The 19,200-nt window shown below is 40.5% G+C and overlaps 1 protein-coding gene across 15 annotated transcripts in view; it reads left to right on the top strand.

The window, feature by feature from the left end:
* The window catches only part of ZNF827 (zinc finger protein 827), a 177,656-nt gene that overhangs the window by 24,628 nt on the left and 133,828 nt on the right, over nt 1-19,200 (top strand). For 6 of the 15 annotated variants that reach the window (XM_055276043.2, XM_055276048.2, XM_055276047.2 and 3 more), the window contains exons 1-3: nt 2,589-6,407; nt 7,664-7,711; nt 11,545-12,594. In XM_055276043.2, the coding sequence (XP_055132018.1) occupies nt 6,401-6,407; nt 7,664-7,711; nt 11,545-12,594 (1,105 nt within the window). In that variant the 5' untranslated portion in view covers nt 2,589-6,400. Of the gene's footprint in view, nt 1-2,588; nt 6,408-7,663; nt 7,712-11,544; nt 12,595-19,200 lie in introns of those variants that run through there. The other 9 variants (XM_055276041.2, XM_063638219.1, XM_063638221.1 and 6 more) reach the window with 5 other exon arrangements.

Below are 19,200 nucleotides of genomic sequence, written 5' to 3'. Positions count from 1 at the left end.
GGAATGTTAATTTAGCTGTGGGGTATCCTGGCCCTTGGAATTACCTTAGCTTGTTGGTTGATTGCAGTTTTTGTTAATTTTTGTTGTTTTTTTGCTCTCTATTGTTGACTTCTGTGTGTATCAGAAGGTGGGCAGGGAAAATAAAAGGAGACAAGGAATAAGAATACATTTGACCACTTGATAGCAGCCCTGGCACAAAGCCTAGTAGGAGTAAAGGTTAAAACTGTTGGCCTAAATCAGTGTTTAAAGTTAACTTTGAGTTAGGGCTGTCCTTGAAATGGATTGTCCTTTGCTCTCATGGATTCTTGTGCATAACTGGTAAAAAATATTCTCATACGATAAATTGCACCAATATCATTTTGTGAATGTGTTGGTGGGTTGCAGGGGGCTGCCTCCTTGCAGCTTTTGTTTTATATGTATTTAAGCCTAAATAAAAAGCTATTTTGTCTCTTTTCCCTTGCTAAGTCTCTTGTCTCCCACAGCCCTTTTCTTTCTGGATATATGTATATTTTTAGTAAATAAAGGACTTACTGTATGAAGTTTTTCTTTGGCAGACAGAATGATGATGACTATAATATGTTTCATTACAAGGTACATGATGCCAGTGCTCTTGGTGTGTGTGTGTGTGTGTCTACAAAGAAATGTGTCATTTTATGTATAAGCTAAGATTTTGATAAGTAGCCATTTCTCTATCCATAGAATGCTATTTCTTAGACTGTAGAGTGCATTGTTATATGGTTAGGGCTGTTGGGGGTGTTCATTTTTGGTTAGGTTCTTTGACCTAGTAAAGACTTCCTGGCGATTTCAGTAGTTTGGTAATTTATTACTGATCTTCTAATAAGTATTGGTAATGTTAGATGAAAACGTTTATACAAAAAGAAATAAAAGTCAAGGAAGCAGATAATCAACTGATTTATCATCCTTAGCAGACTATTTTTCTGATAACGATGTGGTAGCCATGGTAAATTTACTTCTGATTGCTTGAGGGGACAGATTCTATGTGCCTTTTGTAATACAGAGGTGCATGAAAGGGTGAGGGAGCAAGTAATCAATCCGTGGACTAACCAGTCCCATTTTGGTCTTTAGATTGGCCTTTTGGCGAGTAAATTCAAGCTATCTTTTCAACAAAAGAAAAGATTTTCTTATTAATTTGCTGAAACGTGAGTAAGGATATAATGATGAGTATTTTTTTTGTTTGGATATCTCTAAGTAGCCCTAGTAAGGGAAGGCCTCTTTGGTAATGTGTGGGTTTTTTTTGTTTTGTTTTGTTTTGTTTTTGAGACAGGGTCTCACTCTGTTGCCCAGGCTGGAATGCAATGGTGTAGTCATGACTCACTGCAACCTCTGCTTCCTCATCTCCAGTTATCTTTCTGCTTCAGCCTCCCAAGTAGCTGGGACCACAGGCATGCACCACCACACCTGGCTAATTTTTGTATTTTTGGTAGAGATGCGGTTTCACCATATTACCCAGGCTGGTCTTGAAATCCTGAGCTAAAGTGATCCACCAGCCTTGACCTCCAAAAGTGCTGGGATTATAGGTGTGAGCCACCATGCTTGGCCTATTTTTTTAAACCTTTCATTTGAAAGAAATTTGACTAAAATTGAGAAATAAGCAAAAATAACTTATTAGTCCACTCATAGTCCTTCCAGCCTTACAGGACTTAACACTGATCAGCATTGTGGTCAGTTTTATGTAATAATATCCAGCTTATTACAAAAACTACATTACAAACTGAGGCTATAGTTGAGAATCCAGAGGTGAACAAATTCAGGAAAAATGCCTCAGGCCTTCATCCAAATATACTTATATTAGTTTTCTTGGGTTGCTGTAACAAAGTATCACAAACCAGTGCTTAAACAACAGAAATTTATTGTCTCACAATTCTGGAGGCTAAAAGTCTGAGCTCAAGGTGTCCACAAGGCCACACTCCCTCTGAAGGCGGTAGGGAAGGGTCTGTTCCAGGCCTCTCGCGCAGCTTCTGGTAGTTTCTAGGCTTGTGATAGCATAACTCATCTCATGGTGTTCTTCCTGTGTGCATGTGTGTCTTTGCATCTAAATTTCCCCCTTTTATATGGACACCAGTCATACTGGATTCGAGTCCACCCCAATGACCTCATCTTCACTTGATTATCTGCAGAAGCCTATTTCCAAATAAGGTCACAGTCACATGTACTGGGTGTTAGAACTTCAATATCTTTTGAGAGAACACAATTCAACCCATGATACTAGGTATTCATTCCAAGTTTGTACACAGTTTTAATAAGCCTGGTGATTTTTATCTCAGTTTATGCATACAAAGAATTATAAGTATAGGAGAAAGAGTCTCTGCTGAGGATATAATGGAGAACAAAAGTATTCAAAAAGACTATTAAAGTAGGAATAAGAACTTAAAATACATAGTTGCTTTGGGCCATTCAATGGAGGGACAAACTGCTGAAAAGTTCCAGTAGCTCCTGAAACACATTTATGTATAACAAACATAATAACAGCATCAACATGTTATGTTTGAGTGTGTATGCACTTTTAAATCCCATCAAAATAAAATTTTGAAAATATTGCGTGCTTGATGTACTTTGGTAATTTTTGGTTACCTGAAAAATTATTTTTTTGTCAAGCTCCTCACATATTGTCAGATGTTCTGAATATTTGGGTTTCAACTTGGCTTTGTCATTCAGTAAGCATGCATGTTGTGTAAGCCATTAACTTTGGAACTTGGGTTTTCTGGTCTGTAAAATGAAGAGTTTGGTTTCCCATATAAAATTATTGTGAGGATGAAATTTGCTGATGAATATGAAAACATCTATCATAGCTCCAGATGTGTTTTCATGATTGTTCATTCATTCAACAAATGTTTATTGGGAGCCTACTGTATGCAGTTGCTTGTTCTAGAATTCATTCATTCACTTAATGCTGATTGAAAAGTACCACGATTTAGTAGTATTGGGACATCTGAGCTCAAGCACTGCCTATGTTTGGAAATCATCTAGGGGACCTTGGGCAAATCTCTGGCCCTCTCTAGGCCTCTAACTAGAGACTAGCCATGTAGAGTAGATTTCCAAGGCTTTTCCATCTGTAAAATAATTCATATAACAAAATTCAAGTATAACGAATAGTTTTTGATATCTTACAGATTAATTGTATTATACTGGCAAGTTACTTTATTCTCTGCGCCTTTGCTTTTGTCTTTGAAAGTGGGGTTAATAGTTCTAGTACTGTTTTCTGGTTAGTAATAGCAGTAATAATGACAGTCACCCATTATTGAGCTCTGGGCATTGTGCTAGATATTTTTATACATTCTTGCTTCTACAAACACGGTACATGTTTCTCCAAAGCATGTCGGTACCTGGAGAAACAGGTTGCATCTTTCTAGAGAATAAAGTTTCCTTGATGGCACAGCTGTGTATAGAGTGGAATGCAGAAGTCACTTGAAATGTTAAGCTAAAACTCAAAGAAAGTTGAGGCTTCTTAGAGGGGGCGGCGACTTTAATACCAAGTTCCCCTGCAGTGCTGTTCTTTCTTGGCCTTTGGGGAAACTGGTGGAAAAGTTTGCAAAACAGGCTTTTTCCCTGTTCCATGTTTGACTCACATGAGAAAAATAGCATTCTAATTTACAATTTTGAAAATAGTTCTTATTTCCATCACTGACAGATGTTACCTTTATGATTGTTCAGCCTATTCTTCCATTTCATTTATGCATTGGACAAATAATAATTGAGTGCCTGCTCTGTGTTCAGTACCATCCTAAATGCCGAGGATGCAGCAGCAACCAAAACAAAGTCCTCCCTCGGAGCTTGTATTCTAAAAAACAGTGAGGTTTGAGGGCAGACCTGAGGAATTAGGGGAATTAAGCATGTGGCTGTTTCAGGCAAAGGAAGAGCAATTGCAAAGGCCCTGAGGCAGGAGCTTATTTTCCTAGTAAGGGAGAGTGTTAGGAGAGGAGGTCACAAGGAGATGACTAGGGATGCCTTGAGGTTCAGGTAAGAGTTTTGTATTTTATTCTGAGAAACATGGGAAACCATTGTGGAGGTTTTGGGGATGGGAGTAATGGAATTTGACATACTATTTTTGAGAACTTACTTTGGCTGCTGGTGAGAATAATGGAGCAAGGTTGGCAAGTGAGGAGACCAGTTGGAAGGCTACTGCCATAGTACAGATGGGGGATGGCAGCACTGGGTACCTGGGTAGTAGTAGTGGTGGAAATGGTGCAGAGTGGCCAGATTTGGTACCTCTATTGAAGGTAGAACCAACAGAATCCGAGAATGAATTGGATGTGCGGTCTGAGAGAAAGAGAAGAGTCAAGGGAGGTGGCATGGTTTTGGGTCTAAGCTATTGAAAGGATGGAGGAGTTGCCATTCCTGCTGAGACGGGCAGGTGGAGGGAGGAGCACGGGCAGTTCCTCGGCCATGGAAGGTCTGGCTAAGCACTTTATATGAAGAATACTGAAACTGACTTAGCTACTGTTTGGAACTCACTCTGCAGAGGAGTGATGCGTTCATTTGTGTTACCTTTATTTTACTCACGGTCATTTAGAATAATGATTTGAAAGTGTTGCTGTGTGCCAAATGCTCGTCTTGACCCAGGATCCCCCCCTCCCCCCCCGTGTGTGGACTCCTCTCCTCTCCAGACTTCCTCTCACTTCCTCATGCCTTTGCGGCACCTTTTCCCTAGCTGGACTGGTGACAGGAATCTGGTTGTCTTCTCCACCCTGGCAGTTTTAAATAACTAGCAGTTCTTACATTTTCTTCCTGGGCACGCTGACAGCGGTTGGGTGTCCTGGACATCCATGTTTCGATAACTGTAATCTCCGAGTCTCTGTCCTGTGAAGCCGATTGCTGGCCGTGCATTTACCTCAGACTGTGGACTTGGAGCCCTGAAGACGCGAGAGGTCTCTTAGTTTCAGGCAGACCTGGTGTGGGGGATGTGCTAAGGCTTTCAGGCTACAAAGGGACAATTTAAAACTTGGCAAGTAAAACTGGCCTAAATGCGGATGTGTTTTATGCTTAGCATCATAAAATTGGTTCAGAACAGCCTGATATGCGGCAGAAGAAACCTTTATTAAACATTATAGAGGTCATTGCTTTTGTCTTCCTGATACCTCTTCCCTCTCCTTTCTTCTGTGACCCACATTGAGCCCATTGTAGAACCCGCCCCCTGGCCTCAGTGATAGGCCCATGGAGGGGAACATGACCTCCAACAGGCCAATCAGAGGCGGAAAGACCTTTCTCTAGTGGGAAGTCATTGAGAGTGAAAACCCAGAACCGGTTGCAGCCAGGTTTTCAGCCTCCTGGGAAAAGTGGCCTGAGAGGAAGAGACTAGAGGCGAAAGAAAGAGAGAGAGCCCTGATGGTGCTTTCGACATCCTATCTGATGCTGGCTTCATTGTGCCCCCTTTATTGTTTGGTACAGGAACTGAGAAAATTCCCTTATTGCTTCATGCGGTCCTGCTGGTTTTCTGTCATTTACAACCACAGGAGCCCAGATACCCCTACTATGAGCAGGGCATCAAGAAGGAACACAAAAATGACTAACTCATAGCCTTGCCTCCAGGTATATATAATGTAATAGTTTGATTTCAAAACTAGTGAGTATGGTAAAATAGTTGGTAAGGTCTACCTTTGACAAATCAATACATAGTATATTTTTTAAATGTGAAGATAGTGTATTTTATAAAAGTATAAAATTTTTTCATTGGGTTAATTTGTCTAACATATATCACTTGAATATTAGCTTTCTCCATGACTGGCATATTTCCTTTTTGATAATTTGCTGAGGAGCAAGGCTGCTTGTAAATGAATTTTTGTCTACCATTAAAATCGCCCTCATCTTTTGAGGTCCATTTCCAAAGCCACCTGCACCTCTGGAGTTAATTATTCCCTCTTTTGTGCTTACACAACCCTTGCTGTTTCTGTATGGTGGCACCAGTCATTATGCTTTGAATGCTTGTGAAACCCTCACTCTTCTGTTAATTAGAAACTTTTATGCCAGAGACTGTTGTGTCTCTGAGTTTCCCTTTGCGGGGAACAGTTCCCTGAACGTAGTAGGTGATCAGTAAATGCTTGTTGAATTAAGTCAATTAGTAGCACTGGTTTTGCTAATAACTTTTGTATTAAACTTACAAACTACTTTTATGTAAAACTGCATGTAAAAGTTGGTTGTATGATTTGCAACACTTATTATGAGTATAACTGATAATGCTAATGGAAATGTATGATCTTAAAAGGCATAGATATTTAGCTATAGAAGTGTATTAGTAGGAAAGGGAAAACTTACAAGATTTTTACATGAAAATAAACCAGAAGGTTGGTTGGTAGGTACCAGGTGAACATACCTGTGGTCACAAGAAGAGAGTGTTGGAGACACTGTTAGAGATTTGACCGTGAGAAAGCATCTCTCCAATCCTATGCCAGGTGAGTCCTAAGAATTTAAGTCCTGTTCTCATTAAAACCTGCTGGCTAGATTCATATGGACTGACTGGTGGGAATAGTTTGCGAGTAGATTTAGAAATGGGACTTTTAGGCTTCCTTCCCCACTAGCTTAAACCAAAAAGCATGAAAATTAATAGGTGTCTGTTATATATTTTTTTCACTGTGCACTCACAATCTTTCTGAACTCTGAACGAGGATGCTCTGAGATGTATATTGGTCCAATTAAATGCATCTGATTAAAACTGTCAAACCAAAAAGGAAGTGAGTTGAAAAGACATTCTCTACTGAGAATGCAGCAAGAGTTGTAGATATCAAGTTACCGAGTTGCTGCTTGAGAACTGAATTATAAATAAATGTGTTAGGTAGTGGAATTTTGTTTTGTTTTCCCCAAAGGAGAAATATTCGCCACATGGAAACAAAATTTATTCAGCATATTTTCATTCTGTAATTGCACCATTGCTATTCTTAATGCTTTGTGTTTCTGATTTAAAGGGAAAACACACACAAAAACAGACTGTTGTGTAAAATTGACAAGAATGAGTGTGAACCTGACAGTCAGAGACAGAGGTTGTTGTAAAATTAGCAATGGAAATAGCTTTCTTCTCTGGAGGTTAAAAATAATGTATTTACAAGGAAGTTGTTTACATTGGCCATTTAGAGGCTTCCCTGGGAAGCCTTGGTTAAGAAAGCTGTGAAATCCATGGTCACTGTACCACAGGAAGCACTTCCAGGACTCTGGCTTGTGCAGTGCTGCTCTGTGATTCCATGTGAAGAGTCCGTGCTGGTTGGCAGACTGGAAAATGGTGGTGTCTCGCTGCCTAAGACTTCTCAGATTGTGAAAGAGAGACACAAAAGTCAAGGCTTGCATGTTCTAAAGTTTGTTGTGTCCAGCAAATTCATCTTCTAGATTTCAAAAATGCTTTGTTTTGAGCTCCACAATGAGAGAACTTTTTCTCACGATGTAGTGTGAAAGGAAATTCCAGGCTAGGAAAGGTGCAGATTGTCCTATAGACTCTGCAGAAGGAGAGCTCACCATAGCTAGACCACTGCAACTTTCAAGAACTCCTCCTTGATGAGATTGGACATGAAAATAGAGAATCCCAGCAGGCAAAAAAAGAAAAAAAAAGTGGGAGAAAATCCTTGCTGTTTTGTGAACACAGACGTATTTGTTTGAGCTTCTTACAATTTTTCCCCACCCTCTGCACATACTCATTTTCTTGCATTCATTTCTCCCAAAGCTCCTCTCACCGTTTATTTGACCTCAGGTATTGCCAGAATAATTTCAGGTATGTTTCTCCTCAAGTTTCTGCTCTTTCTCTTTCTATGCCATGCATTAAAATTATATGGTAACTTATTTCTTGAATAACCTCAATTTCAGTAGCAGCATCTTCAGAAAAGTGATTAATAGAGTATTATGAATTTAAAAGATACTCTTTATGCATCCAAGTTTTCTTGCAGTCCAGAGGTGTGTGTATCTCAGTGATCGAGTCTGCAAACAATAGAGGGATGGATGGTTGAGAAATTATCTAGGCATTTTAGGGGCCACAAACAGTTCTGTTTAAGAAATACTTTGTTTACTCACTTGTTTGTTTTGAGTTTGTGTTTTGACAAGGTTAGGAAAGTTGCTTTAAATGTAGATATTAGCTGTTGTATCTTTCAAGAATGTTCGGATATCTGTATCACTGCTTGGTAGGATTAGAACCTGAATTGACGGTTTCTTTAGCCTTTGGCACACTTACCTGTTTGCATACTCACCTGTTTCAGCACGTTTGGAGGGGGAATATTCTTGCTCCCTGAGGGTGTGGAGGGGGTTAGGAAATTAAGCTTTGCTTTTGGGACTTTGCCAGTAGAAGTGCTAAATTCTTTAGGCATTTGAATCTCCTTTTGACCGACTGCAACAAAGAAGAGGCAGAATGGGAATGAAGAGATTAGAGTACAGGAATAATGAGTGCTCACCTCTTAATGATTTGTCTCAAGATAAAGAGTGAATATGTCCTTATCTAAGAGAATCCCTTGCTGATTTCTGATTCAAGAGGTTGGCAGGAAGGATGGGGGAATGGAAAGGGGGTGAGCAGCTGCTCAGAGCTCTCTAGAAGTCGTTGTTCAGAGGTTCTGTCTGCAGATTGTGCAGTGGAACCTTGCAGAGAAGCACTGGGCCAGCTCAGAGATTTGGGGTTCTTGGTTTCTGCATTAGCTCTACGTGGTCGTGTGTCTTTGATTCAGCCAGTAACCTTTACTTAACGTATTTAATAGTCTGAGTAAGATGACAAGATTGGATGTGTGGTTGTAACTTCTTGTGGTTCTCAAAACCTAGATTTTATGTATGTTGTTAGGTGACCCTACTGCATTAGTTTAGAACCATTCTTGACTATCTTGAGCTACTCTGGTATGACACACATATGACCTAAAAGTATTTAAATTTGAATAATATATTTTCCCCTTACTTCACTTAATGAATGTACTTCATTTAATAATAAAGGTTAAAGAAAAGATTCTTTGAGCAGATATTCAACAAATTCTTAGTGTAGGGATTTTTAAACTTTTGACTTACTATTTATAGGATACTCCCTATGTGATTCTACTGAAGGATGAGATGTTTAATCTGAAATCAAGGAAGGTGGTTTGCCAAAGAAACATAAAATTAGCCCTATTGTTGAAATTGATGTTGACTGCTTGGTGTTTGGTAAAAAGCATCTCTCCAAGAAGCCACTGGGGAAATGATGAGTTTAGGGTCGCCGCCAATTTCAGGAAAGATGAAAAATGTTGAAATCAAGTGGGAAGAAGGAAATGTGGCAGATCACAAAGAACCAGACTGTTTTTAACAGAGAAAATTCAATTTAATCTGCTTTTTTCCCAGTGAATTCCATTTGATATTTTACATTTTCTTGATAACTTAATAAAGAATCTCAGGAAGGAGTTGTACAATTTTAGCTTCGTGAAAGAGAATTTGTCATTTGTGACATTTCTTCTCTAAATTGCATGGGAAGATCAATGTATTAGTGTATAGTTCATGCATTACTAGTTCTAGTTATATCTATTTCAAAAAGAAACAGCATGCTATATGGCAAAACTTGGCACAAGGAGGGATTTTGGCTCAATCGTTACACATACATTGAACTCTGCTAGGGACCAGACATTGTGCTAGGCACAGTGTGGAATATGTAGATAATAAAATACAATTCCTGCCCTCTAGGAGCACCACTTTAGAAGGAAGCCAATGGCAGACAGATAATTTAGAGTAATATAAAATCAATATCAACAAAATATGAGAATGTTGGCTCTGCAATAAAAATATGCACCTAATTGGGTCACTTCTCACCCCTTGCAGTCCTGAGCTGAGCCTTCATAATCCCCACCTGGGTCCTAGCCTCCTAGCTGGCCTCTTTATGCTCATCCTTGTACCTGGAGTCTGTTTTCCACACAGCAGCCAGAACAATGCTTTGACAACATAAGTCATGTCATAACACTCGCTTGCCACAAACCCTCCAGTGGTCTCCAGTTTTGCCAAATTCAGAAGACCTTTCTGCCGTTCACAACGTCCTGTAGATCTGCGTGACCCCATTCCTGCACCACAGTGCATGCGCGCACACGCGCACACACACACACACACACACACACACGTGCATACACACTGTCATACACATGCCAACACAAACTCACTTATGGTATTCTCTGGCCTCCTATGGCACTGCTCTGACCTCACTCACTGCACTCCATGCACACTGGCTTCAGTGCTGTTCCGTTCACGTGCCAGGCATGTTCCCACAGCAGGGCCTTCACAGTGACTCTCCCTCTGCATGGTCAGTTTCTCACTTTCTCCAAGTCTTTGCTCAAATGTCACCACTTCTGTGAAGCTCCACCTTGACCACCTGTTTAAAATTGCAGCTCTCTTCCCACCCATTACTCCCCATCCTCCATGTCCTGCCCTATGTGGTTTTCCATGGACTTATCACCCTCTGGCATGCTATGTTATTTACCCATTTATTAATTTTGTTTGACACTTGTCTTCCCCACTGGAATGTAAGCTCCAAGAAGGCAGGATCTTAGTTTTGTTCATTCTGACTGAGTGTTCCAGGGAGAATTGTAAGGAAGAAACCTTTGAGCCGGGTGTTGAAGGGTAGGTAGAATTGGACAGTCAGCTTTTCTGGGGAAAGACATTTGAGATAGAAAGAATATCGTGCGAAAAGGTAGAAAAGTGGCAGAGCTCATGAATGCCCCTAGAATGGCAAGGAGCCTGCCTAACTGGTGCAGGGGAATGTCATGGGAGTGGTAGTGGTGGATCAATAAATAGAAAATAATGAAAAGACACTCTTAGTGGAGGGAGGGAACACATTCCTAATCGCTGCCTGTGATAACATGGCAAGCATGTTGATGACTGGAGTTGAGGACCCTCAAATAGGTAGCATGCATAACATGGGAGGTACTGTCACAGTCAAAAGTCAGAAATGTGAGTAGTGTTTGCTAATGAAATCTGATTTTATACGGTACTTGACTGTTTTCAAAACATGATCACATGCTTATTATGATTTAAGCTTCATAACAACTGATGAAGTGAGTTAAGCAGGTATTATGTACATTTTTGATGAGCTTTTTAAAAAATGAATTGCATCTTATATTGGAGGAAGTGGATTCTCAGACCAGCTCAGTGACTTGCCTAGAGTCATGGAGTTAGAAAGTAGGGAAGCGCTTCCCACTGTCTGTGTCTCACGGTCTGTGTCCCACTATGCCAGGCTGCCTCTCTCATTCTGTCACAGTGCTAAACATACTGTGGTGGTTTTTCACAAGGATATAGGCTTCTTTCCATTTCCCCCCATTCCCTGAAAATAGCAGTTTCTTCATCCAATTACCTCTTTACCAGATCCATTTTTCTTTTTCCTTCTTTTCCCTTTCAACTTATCTGGACTACTTGGGTATGTTTTTACCTTTGCCTGTTTACCATGTTTTACTTTTTTCAGGCTTCTGCCAAGTCTGTCTGACATTCTGTTAAGGCTGTTGCCACCTTTCATTTGGTTCTTGGGTGGAAGGGAAGAGAAAGCATGTCATCAACTCCATTTGAATGTCTTGAGACTTACTTATTGTTCACTTTGGGAGTAAACCTGATCTTCTTAATTCTCCCCAGATGTTAGTAGGCAGGAAGAGGTGGAGGGAGAGCTCAGTGAAGGAGAACACTGGTATGGAAACTCTTCAGAGACTCCGTCAGAAGCATCCTATGGGGAAGTCCAGGAGAACTATAAGTTGTCTCTGGAGGACCGGATCCAGGAGCAGTCCACGTCCCCCGACACCTCCTTGGGAAGCACGACTCCCAGCAGCCACACGTTGGAGCTGGTGGCACTGGACAGTGAGGTCCTGCGAGACTCACTGCAGTGTCAAGATCACCTTTCCCCGGGAGTGTCTTCTTTGTGTGACGATGACCCAGGCTCCAACAAGCCCCTGAGCAGCAACTTGAGGCGGCTGCTGGAGGCTGGTTCCCTCAAACTCGATGCTGCAGCCACGGCCAATGGCAGAGTGGAGTCCCCCGTAAACGTTGGATCGAACCTCTCCTTTTCCCCGCCTTCCCACCACGCCCAGCAGCTCAGTGTTCTGGCCAGGAAGTTGGCCGAAAAGCAGGAACAGAATGACCAATACACTCCAAGTAACCGTTTTATATGGAATCAAGGTAAGTGGTTGCCAAACTCAACCACCACCTGCAGCTTGTCTCCGGATTCAGCCATCCTAAAACTGAAAGCTGCAGCCAATGCCGTTCTGCAGGACAAATCTCTCACCAGGACTGAGGAGACCATGCGATTTGAGTCCTTTTCCTCCCCTTTTAGCTCCCAGTCTGCCAGTTCTACCTTGGCCGCTTTGTCCAAGAAGGTCAGTGAAAGAAGTTTGACTCCCGGTCAGGAGCACCCTCCACCGGCCAGCTCCTTCCTTTCCCTGGCTTCTATGACCTCCTCAGCGGCCCTTCTGAAGGAGGTGGCCGCAAGGGCTGCGGGCAGTCTTCTGGCTGAGAAATCATCGCTGCTGCCTGAGGACCCTCTACCGACCCCGCCTTCAGAGAAGAAACCAGAAAAAGTCACTCCGCCACCTCCACCACCACCTCCACCACCTCCACCACCACCACCACAATCCCTGGAATTATTATTACTCCCAGTTCCTAAGGGAAGAGTTTCTAAACCCTCCAATTCAGGTATGGCATCTTTTCTTTCAATCATCGTGTAAGTCCTTTAGACTATAAACCGCGATGTCTTATTCATTGCTTTTTTCAGTTGGGCTCCCCATCTGATCTGAGGCAGGAATAAAAAAGCAAGAGCACAACAAAAATACTCTAAGTAAGCAGCATAGTAGTCTTTCATGTACATATTACACAAAGACTTCACAAATAGCTTCACTTTTGAAAGGTAATGAATAATCTTAGAGACATACAGCATTCCCTCCCTTTCATACAAATGATTTTTTTTTTCTTACTAAGTTCAGGCTAGGTCCATACAAGATATATTTAATGGGAGAAGATCAAAGCATCTTTGTCATGGAGTGCATGGCATCACTGAACATAGGGGGAAAAAAAACCCACTGCTTTTGAAATAGTGGACAAGGGAGAGCCCACACTCCTGCTGCCTCCATCACAAATGGACTTTTGTACAATCAGGAACTACTCTGCCCTAATTTATCACAGCATATACTTTTATGTTAGCATTTTTATTACTTTTTGTGGAGTTTAAGCCCTTTTCACGTATCCTATTCTTCTACAATTTCTTGTCCTATAAGAACTCAGAAAGATTGTCAATCAAACATAATCAACACATTTCCTGTGAATGCTTTATTTAATTCAAATCCAATCCAATTTTGAAGGAATATGCATGTGGAAAATTTGAATCCTAAGGTTTTTCTAGTGGAGGCAGTCTTTCCAAAGGAGAAATCGCTGTCATATAGGACCTTAGTATTCACAATTATTCATCTGAGGGAGAAATTTAGTCACTTGAATTCTTACAGTGGGAACACCATTTCTTGTTCTGGTTTGCTTTAAAATTGCGTGCATGATAAATACACGTTCCTGGGGATGCGTGTTGGGGTTTCAGATGTCTCTTAAGGATATCCTGCCAGACTGGAGCAGGAAGTAGGCTATGTGCGTCCTCATCGGTACAAACATTGCCATCGTGTGTGTCTAGCCAACTTTTGATTATTTTCAGCAACAATGATGAAGAGGGTTTGGAATGGCAAATAATTGACTGAACTATCACAGTTAATGTCAATTTGATGCATTTATGACAAATTTCCATTTAAATGGCTGAGTGAGCTATATGCACTAATTACAATTACTTCAAAACTTGAGTCAACAGCAGAAGACAATGAGAAAGACAGGTATCTGGGACTTTTATGACTCTTGGTGATCCAAACTGTTCACTCCAGAGTTTCTGAAATGTCAGTAAAATCCTAGGATGTTTATCAATTCTAAGTTCCATTTCTCCTCTCTTCTCACCTGCCATCTGGTGAAATAAGGAGAGAAATGGGTAAAATTAGGAAACAAGGAGAAGAGCAAAGGAGGCTGGGGTAATTTTACGATGGAAAAAAATCACTCCTGACCTATAGAAATTTCATTTAGGGGTAGCAGTAGAAAGAGAGGTATGGCTATATATAAAATAAAATTTTAGGCCAGGCGCAGTGGCTCACACCTGTAATCCCAGCACTTTGAGGGGCCAAGGCGGGTGGGTCACCTGAGGTCAGGGGGTAGAGACCATCCTGACCAATATGGTGCAACCCCGTCTCTATTAAAAACACAAAAATTAGCCGGGCGTGGTGGTGTGCACCTGTAATCCCAGCTACTCGGGAGGCTGAGGCAGGAGAATTGCTTGAACCTGGGAGGCAGAGGTTGCAGTGAGCTGAGATCGTGCCACTGCAGTCCTACCTGGATGAGACTCTGTCTCAAAAAAAAAAAAATAAAAAAAAAAATAATTATATATACATATATATTCTGCATATCTAGTTATTGAATAAATGTGTGAATGGTGTTTCTAGTATACAATTCATCTGGACATTTGTTACTTGGAAAAGCTTATACAAAGTTAATAATAAACTTTAGTTGATTGAAGACTTGGAAAGAAGTGACTGATAAAACCACGTTTCCTGAAGCCCAAACTGTAGCAGCTTTGTCATATTAAAGTAGTGTCCGGTATAACCAGCAATGGTTGTGAATATAATTTTTTTTCACTCAAACGACTAGATACATGTAAAGATGAGAAAGAGATCATGAGCTTCCAGTGAGTGGTAGACTTTTTGTTTGTTTTGTTGTGGGAAATACACCCAAGGCAAAAGCTATGTTCCTTTTTTGTTTAAATGCACTTAATCTATACCAGCAACTCAGTGGGGTTCTCAGAATAATTGAATATGGGAGATCTATAAGAAATCGTTTCTTACTTTGCTTTTTACTAAATTTATTATATTGCTGAAACACTTAATATTTTAATCAATGGATGTTGAGAATGTTCAAATTGAAAGAGGAGGGAAAGGAACTTCTCAGGTTTGGGTTATAGAACCCTGTGCTGATTGACTTGTACCTAAGGCCTCCCCACCCCAACTCCCCCATTTCAACATACCTCTGTTCAGTCTAAGACTTGAAGAAGCAGCTCCATCAGCAGAGTAATTTTATTTTAAAAATCTTTCATTTTGTAAAACTCATGCATGAGGAAAGATCACTGCCAAGAAAATGAGGGTCCTTGAAATTGTTACCCGAAAAATATTCCATATGTCCACGTGGGCACATCCTATGTTCAAATTCTATTTGTTATTGCATGGCTTGGAAACAGAAGAGGGGATGCCCTCACTCTTTTCAGTTAAAGTGAATGTCATCACTTCCCAGCAGCCTAGCTAGATTATGGGTTAATAAGGAGTTCATAGAGTATCTAATTTTGTTATTTGTCTTTGTATCATGGGTACACAATTTGATGTTACTGGGGATCACTGATTTTGGCATCTGAGGAGTGGAAGGAAAGGTGGATCATCTCCATCTGTCCCCTCCACCCTCCCCAACTCCCTTTTCTTCTCTCCCCCTCCCTCCCCCACCTTCCACACATTATACTCTTGGTTTGGGGGCCACCTGGGGCTGGATTGGATTGTACCTTTGATTTACCTAAGAAGCATTATGGAAATGTGGTGAGAGCCATCACCCCTGTATGGGAACATTTGTCATTATTATTCTTTCCTCTCCCTTAGAAGGAAATCTTAGTTTAATTCAAAATACGTAGGTGCACTGGCCTCTCACAGCAGGGAAAAGAGTTTCTGTTGCCTAATGACTTAAGTAAACAAATAATAACTGCCCCCAAGAACAACAACAAAAAGCCACAAAAATAAACTACACACCATCCTGATTTCAGGCAGGACTTTCATTTTTAAAAAGCGATTTCTCAAAATGTGCAAAAAAAAAGCATATAAAGTTGATTCTTAAGTTACAAAGAGATATGTGCTAGAAAAGCTGATCCTGCCTTGAGTAATTTAGACACCAGCATTTCTTTGACCTTCTTTAGGTCAAGGGAAGTCCAAAGCATGAAAAAAAAATTGTCTTTTAGGTTTGGCCTTATTCTTCTTTTTTGAACAGGATTCAGTGGTTGCCAGGTCATGGTGTATTTAATTCCTTAAAGAGTCCACCAGTCGATAGCCTTTCCGCCCTGCAAGAGAGACGTGACACTTGAGGGGGAGGTTTCTTTCATGTGACCCTGCGCCCCCAGCACATGCTACACGGCTCCTCTGAAAGGGGACACGATAGAGGGAAGATTATGTCCATTTGCTCTAAAGATAAATGTCAAACATTGACTGAATTCTCTTTGAAGCTACTATTCCGTTGCAGCTAAGAATAAAATAAATGGTTTTTATTTTAAAGACAAAGTTTCTTGTAGAAGGCCAACAAGATTCCCAGGATGCCAGACTCCTGGTTAAAAGAAATAACAGGGAGAGTTTCAGAGAGAGGGTCTCCAAAACATCTTATTGTACTGAATCAAATGTAAATATTCTTAGAAGCAAACCTGGTCTCATACAGCTGAGAACTAAGACTATTTCCTGTGGGTCAATACATTGGGGGTTTCTGGCTGCTGTTTTCTTTAATATTTATGTGATGTTATTAAAATTATTGCAAAAGCATACAAAGTCCAGACAGGGAGATCACCTCTCCTGATACTCCCATTAGGCCCATGGTTATTATAATAAATCTTTTGTTTGTGACAGAGTCTCGCTGTATAGCCCAGGCTAGAGTGCAGTGGTGCGATCTCTGCTCACTGCAGCCTCCGCCTCCCGGGTTCAAGCAGTTCTTGTGCCTGAGCCTCCTGAGAAGCTGGGACTACAGGCACGCAGCACCACACCCGACTAATTTTTGTACTTTTAGTAGAGATGGGGTTTCGCCATGTTGGTCAGGCTGGTCTCAAACTTCTGGCCTCAAGTGATCCACCCTACTCAGGCCCCCAAAGTGCTGGGATTACAGGCATGAACCACAGGACCCGGCCATAAGTCTCAATAAGCCTTAATCTGAGAATGATCCCATACATGAACTTGTTTAGAAAATTCACTTTTTAACCAAGATTTTTAGAACTGTCCATCATTAATCTCGATTATATTTTCACAGTGATTTAAACTTAGTATGGCTATAGATATCAGACTTCTCTGAATATTTACTAGTTAAAATAGGCATTAATAAAGTCAGCATCCATAATAACAGATAAACCCAGGGACATCCATTGCTAACCTAGGTTGCTTTTGTTGCTATGAAATAGCATTTGAGACACATGACAAAGAAATTCTGTTAAAAGATTTAAAATCCATGTGTATTGTTAGGAAGGAAGATGGGTCATCATCCTACACAGATGTGTACCGGTAGTGTTAGTAGGTCCAGAATGGAGACCATCATAATGCACAGATTATGCAGACCCAGGGTCACCAGGCATCTTGAACTCCTCAGTTTATGGTAAGGTCTATATGCAGAAACTACCCAGTTGCAAGTTATATTGACTTGCTGCAAATCACCACATAGGATTGGACAACAGGAAGTTTGATTTCAAAGCCTACAAAACAGTTACCTTTGTTTTAAAAATACCTTTGTGTTAAAGCAGTTAAACAACTACAACCCTCCGTGATTTAAAAAAAAATTTTTTTTAGTCCAATGAAGTTTGTTGTTGTTTTGTGGATTTATGCATAGACAATAGGTAGAGCAGCAAACCAGAAGTGACGAGATGAGCTGTAACCTCAGTTCTGCCACTAACTGGTAGAGAGACTCGCAGCATACTACCTCAGTTTAGCATCCTTATCTGTAAACAGAGCTGGATGATCTCCAAGGTCCTTTCCTGTTTTAGAATTCCTTGCTTATATTTACTGTAGCTCAGTGTTTTAAAACTCTGTTTATTAACTCAAAACAAACTCTTTTTTTTTTCCAATTTCTGAGTTTAATATGTTGCTTCTTAAAATTCACTATCAAACCTCCCACAAGATCATCTCTGCTTTGGGCAGATTTTGTTCATTATAAATAGTTCAACATATATCTCTGTACTTTATTAATGATGTAGTCATTCCATATGCATTTTTAATATAAGCTGCTCCAGGTTCATTTTTGGAAATAGCTGAGATCTAAGTACATGAACATTTATCTGTTTATCCATCCATTCATTTAGAATGTGTATTGGGGCACTATGTGAAAGGCATGCATACACTCTTGGCCTAAAACAAGTTCCACTGGGACTTACTGGCAGCCTCCTGTGTCTTTTCCTTTCATTTCTAGCCCTCATTTCACTTCTCTCTATTCCCTTAACCCAACCTTTTTCATTTAATCTCCTTACGGTCTAACACACACTTATTGAATTATATGTTGTACCTGGTATTGTTTGGGGGCTGGAGACACAAAGATAAGGACTTCCAGGCCCTACTGCAGCCAATTCCTTCCTCCACTCTTTTCTATCTTTTTCATGTCTCTTTTTTTCCCTGCTGAGCTGGATTGTCCATCAGTTTTTGTCTAGGCTGAGCCAGACCCTACCTGAGCCACACTATGGACTTCTGCTTATTTGTTTCGTATTGGCTCCAGTGACAAACTACCATGTTGGGCCAAGCTTTCAACCGTGTATTTATTATGTGATATTAGTTGTTTAGATTTACATCTGCTCTGATGGTGAGTTTTCAGCTTTGCAGGGCATGTTTAGAGTTTGTTTATTGTCACTACTCTTACTACAACAACTGCTACTACAGGTAGCTTCTATTTACTATGTGACAGGTGTCTTATGCACATTCATTATTTCGTTTATTCCAATAATATTATTGCCTATGAAGAGAATATGTTTTCTCCAGAGGAGCAAATTAGCAGCTATTCATCCCACTTGTTCTCTTAGCATTTGATGGAATTTAGTTGTGTTTTCAGTGATAATAACTAGCTAGTGATATACTTGGGAAAAGTTATTTATTAGGCAGTTGTAAACTAGGTAAAATTATGAACATTTCAATCCTATTGCCTCAAGAGTGTACGGTTCATTCTGAGGAAGTGGTCCTCTTTCCTTAGGTTCTAACTTTGAGTGAAATTTACAGCTGCCAGTTTCCTGAAAATAGTTTGGCACACGAAATAGAATACAACCTTACTTCCTCCCTTCTTTAAAGTAGTTAACAACATCATAAACACATGGAGAACATCCTACTAAAATATGAAATTTCTTTCTTGAATAAATAAAAATGTAGATGTTATCAGGGAGATTACTGGCCAAAGGTGAAAATCAATCATGGTACTTGGGTTACTTTTACCATTTGGTTTCTGTCATCTTCCTTTCCTGCTGTGATC

This window comes from Symphalangus syndactylus, chromosome 4 (assembly GCF_028878055.3).
Source record: "Symphalangus syndactylus isolate Jambi chromosome 4, NHGRI_mSymSyn1-v2.1_pri, whole genome shotgun sequence".
Classification (NCBI taxonomy): Eukaryota; Metazoa; Chordata; class Mammalia; order Primates; family Hylobatidae; genus Symphalangus; species Symphalangus syndactylus.
The sequence above is the reverse complement of the archived record's forward strand: the minus strand, read 5'-3'. Positions and strand labels throughout refer to the sequence as shown.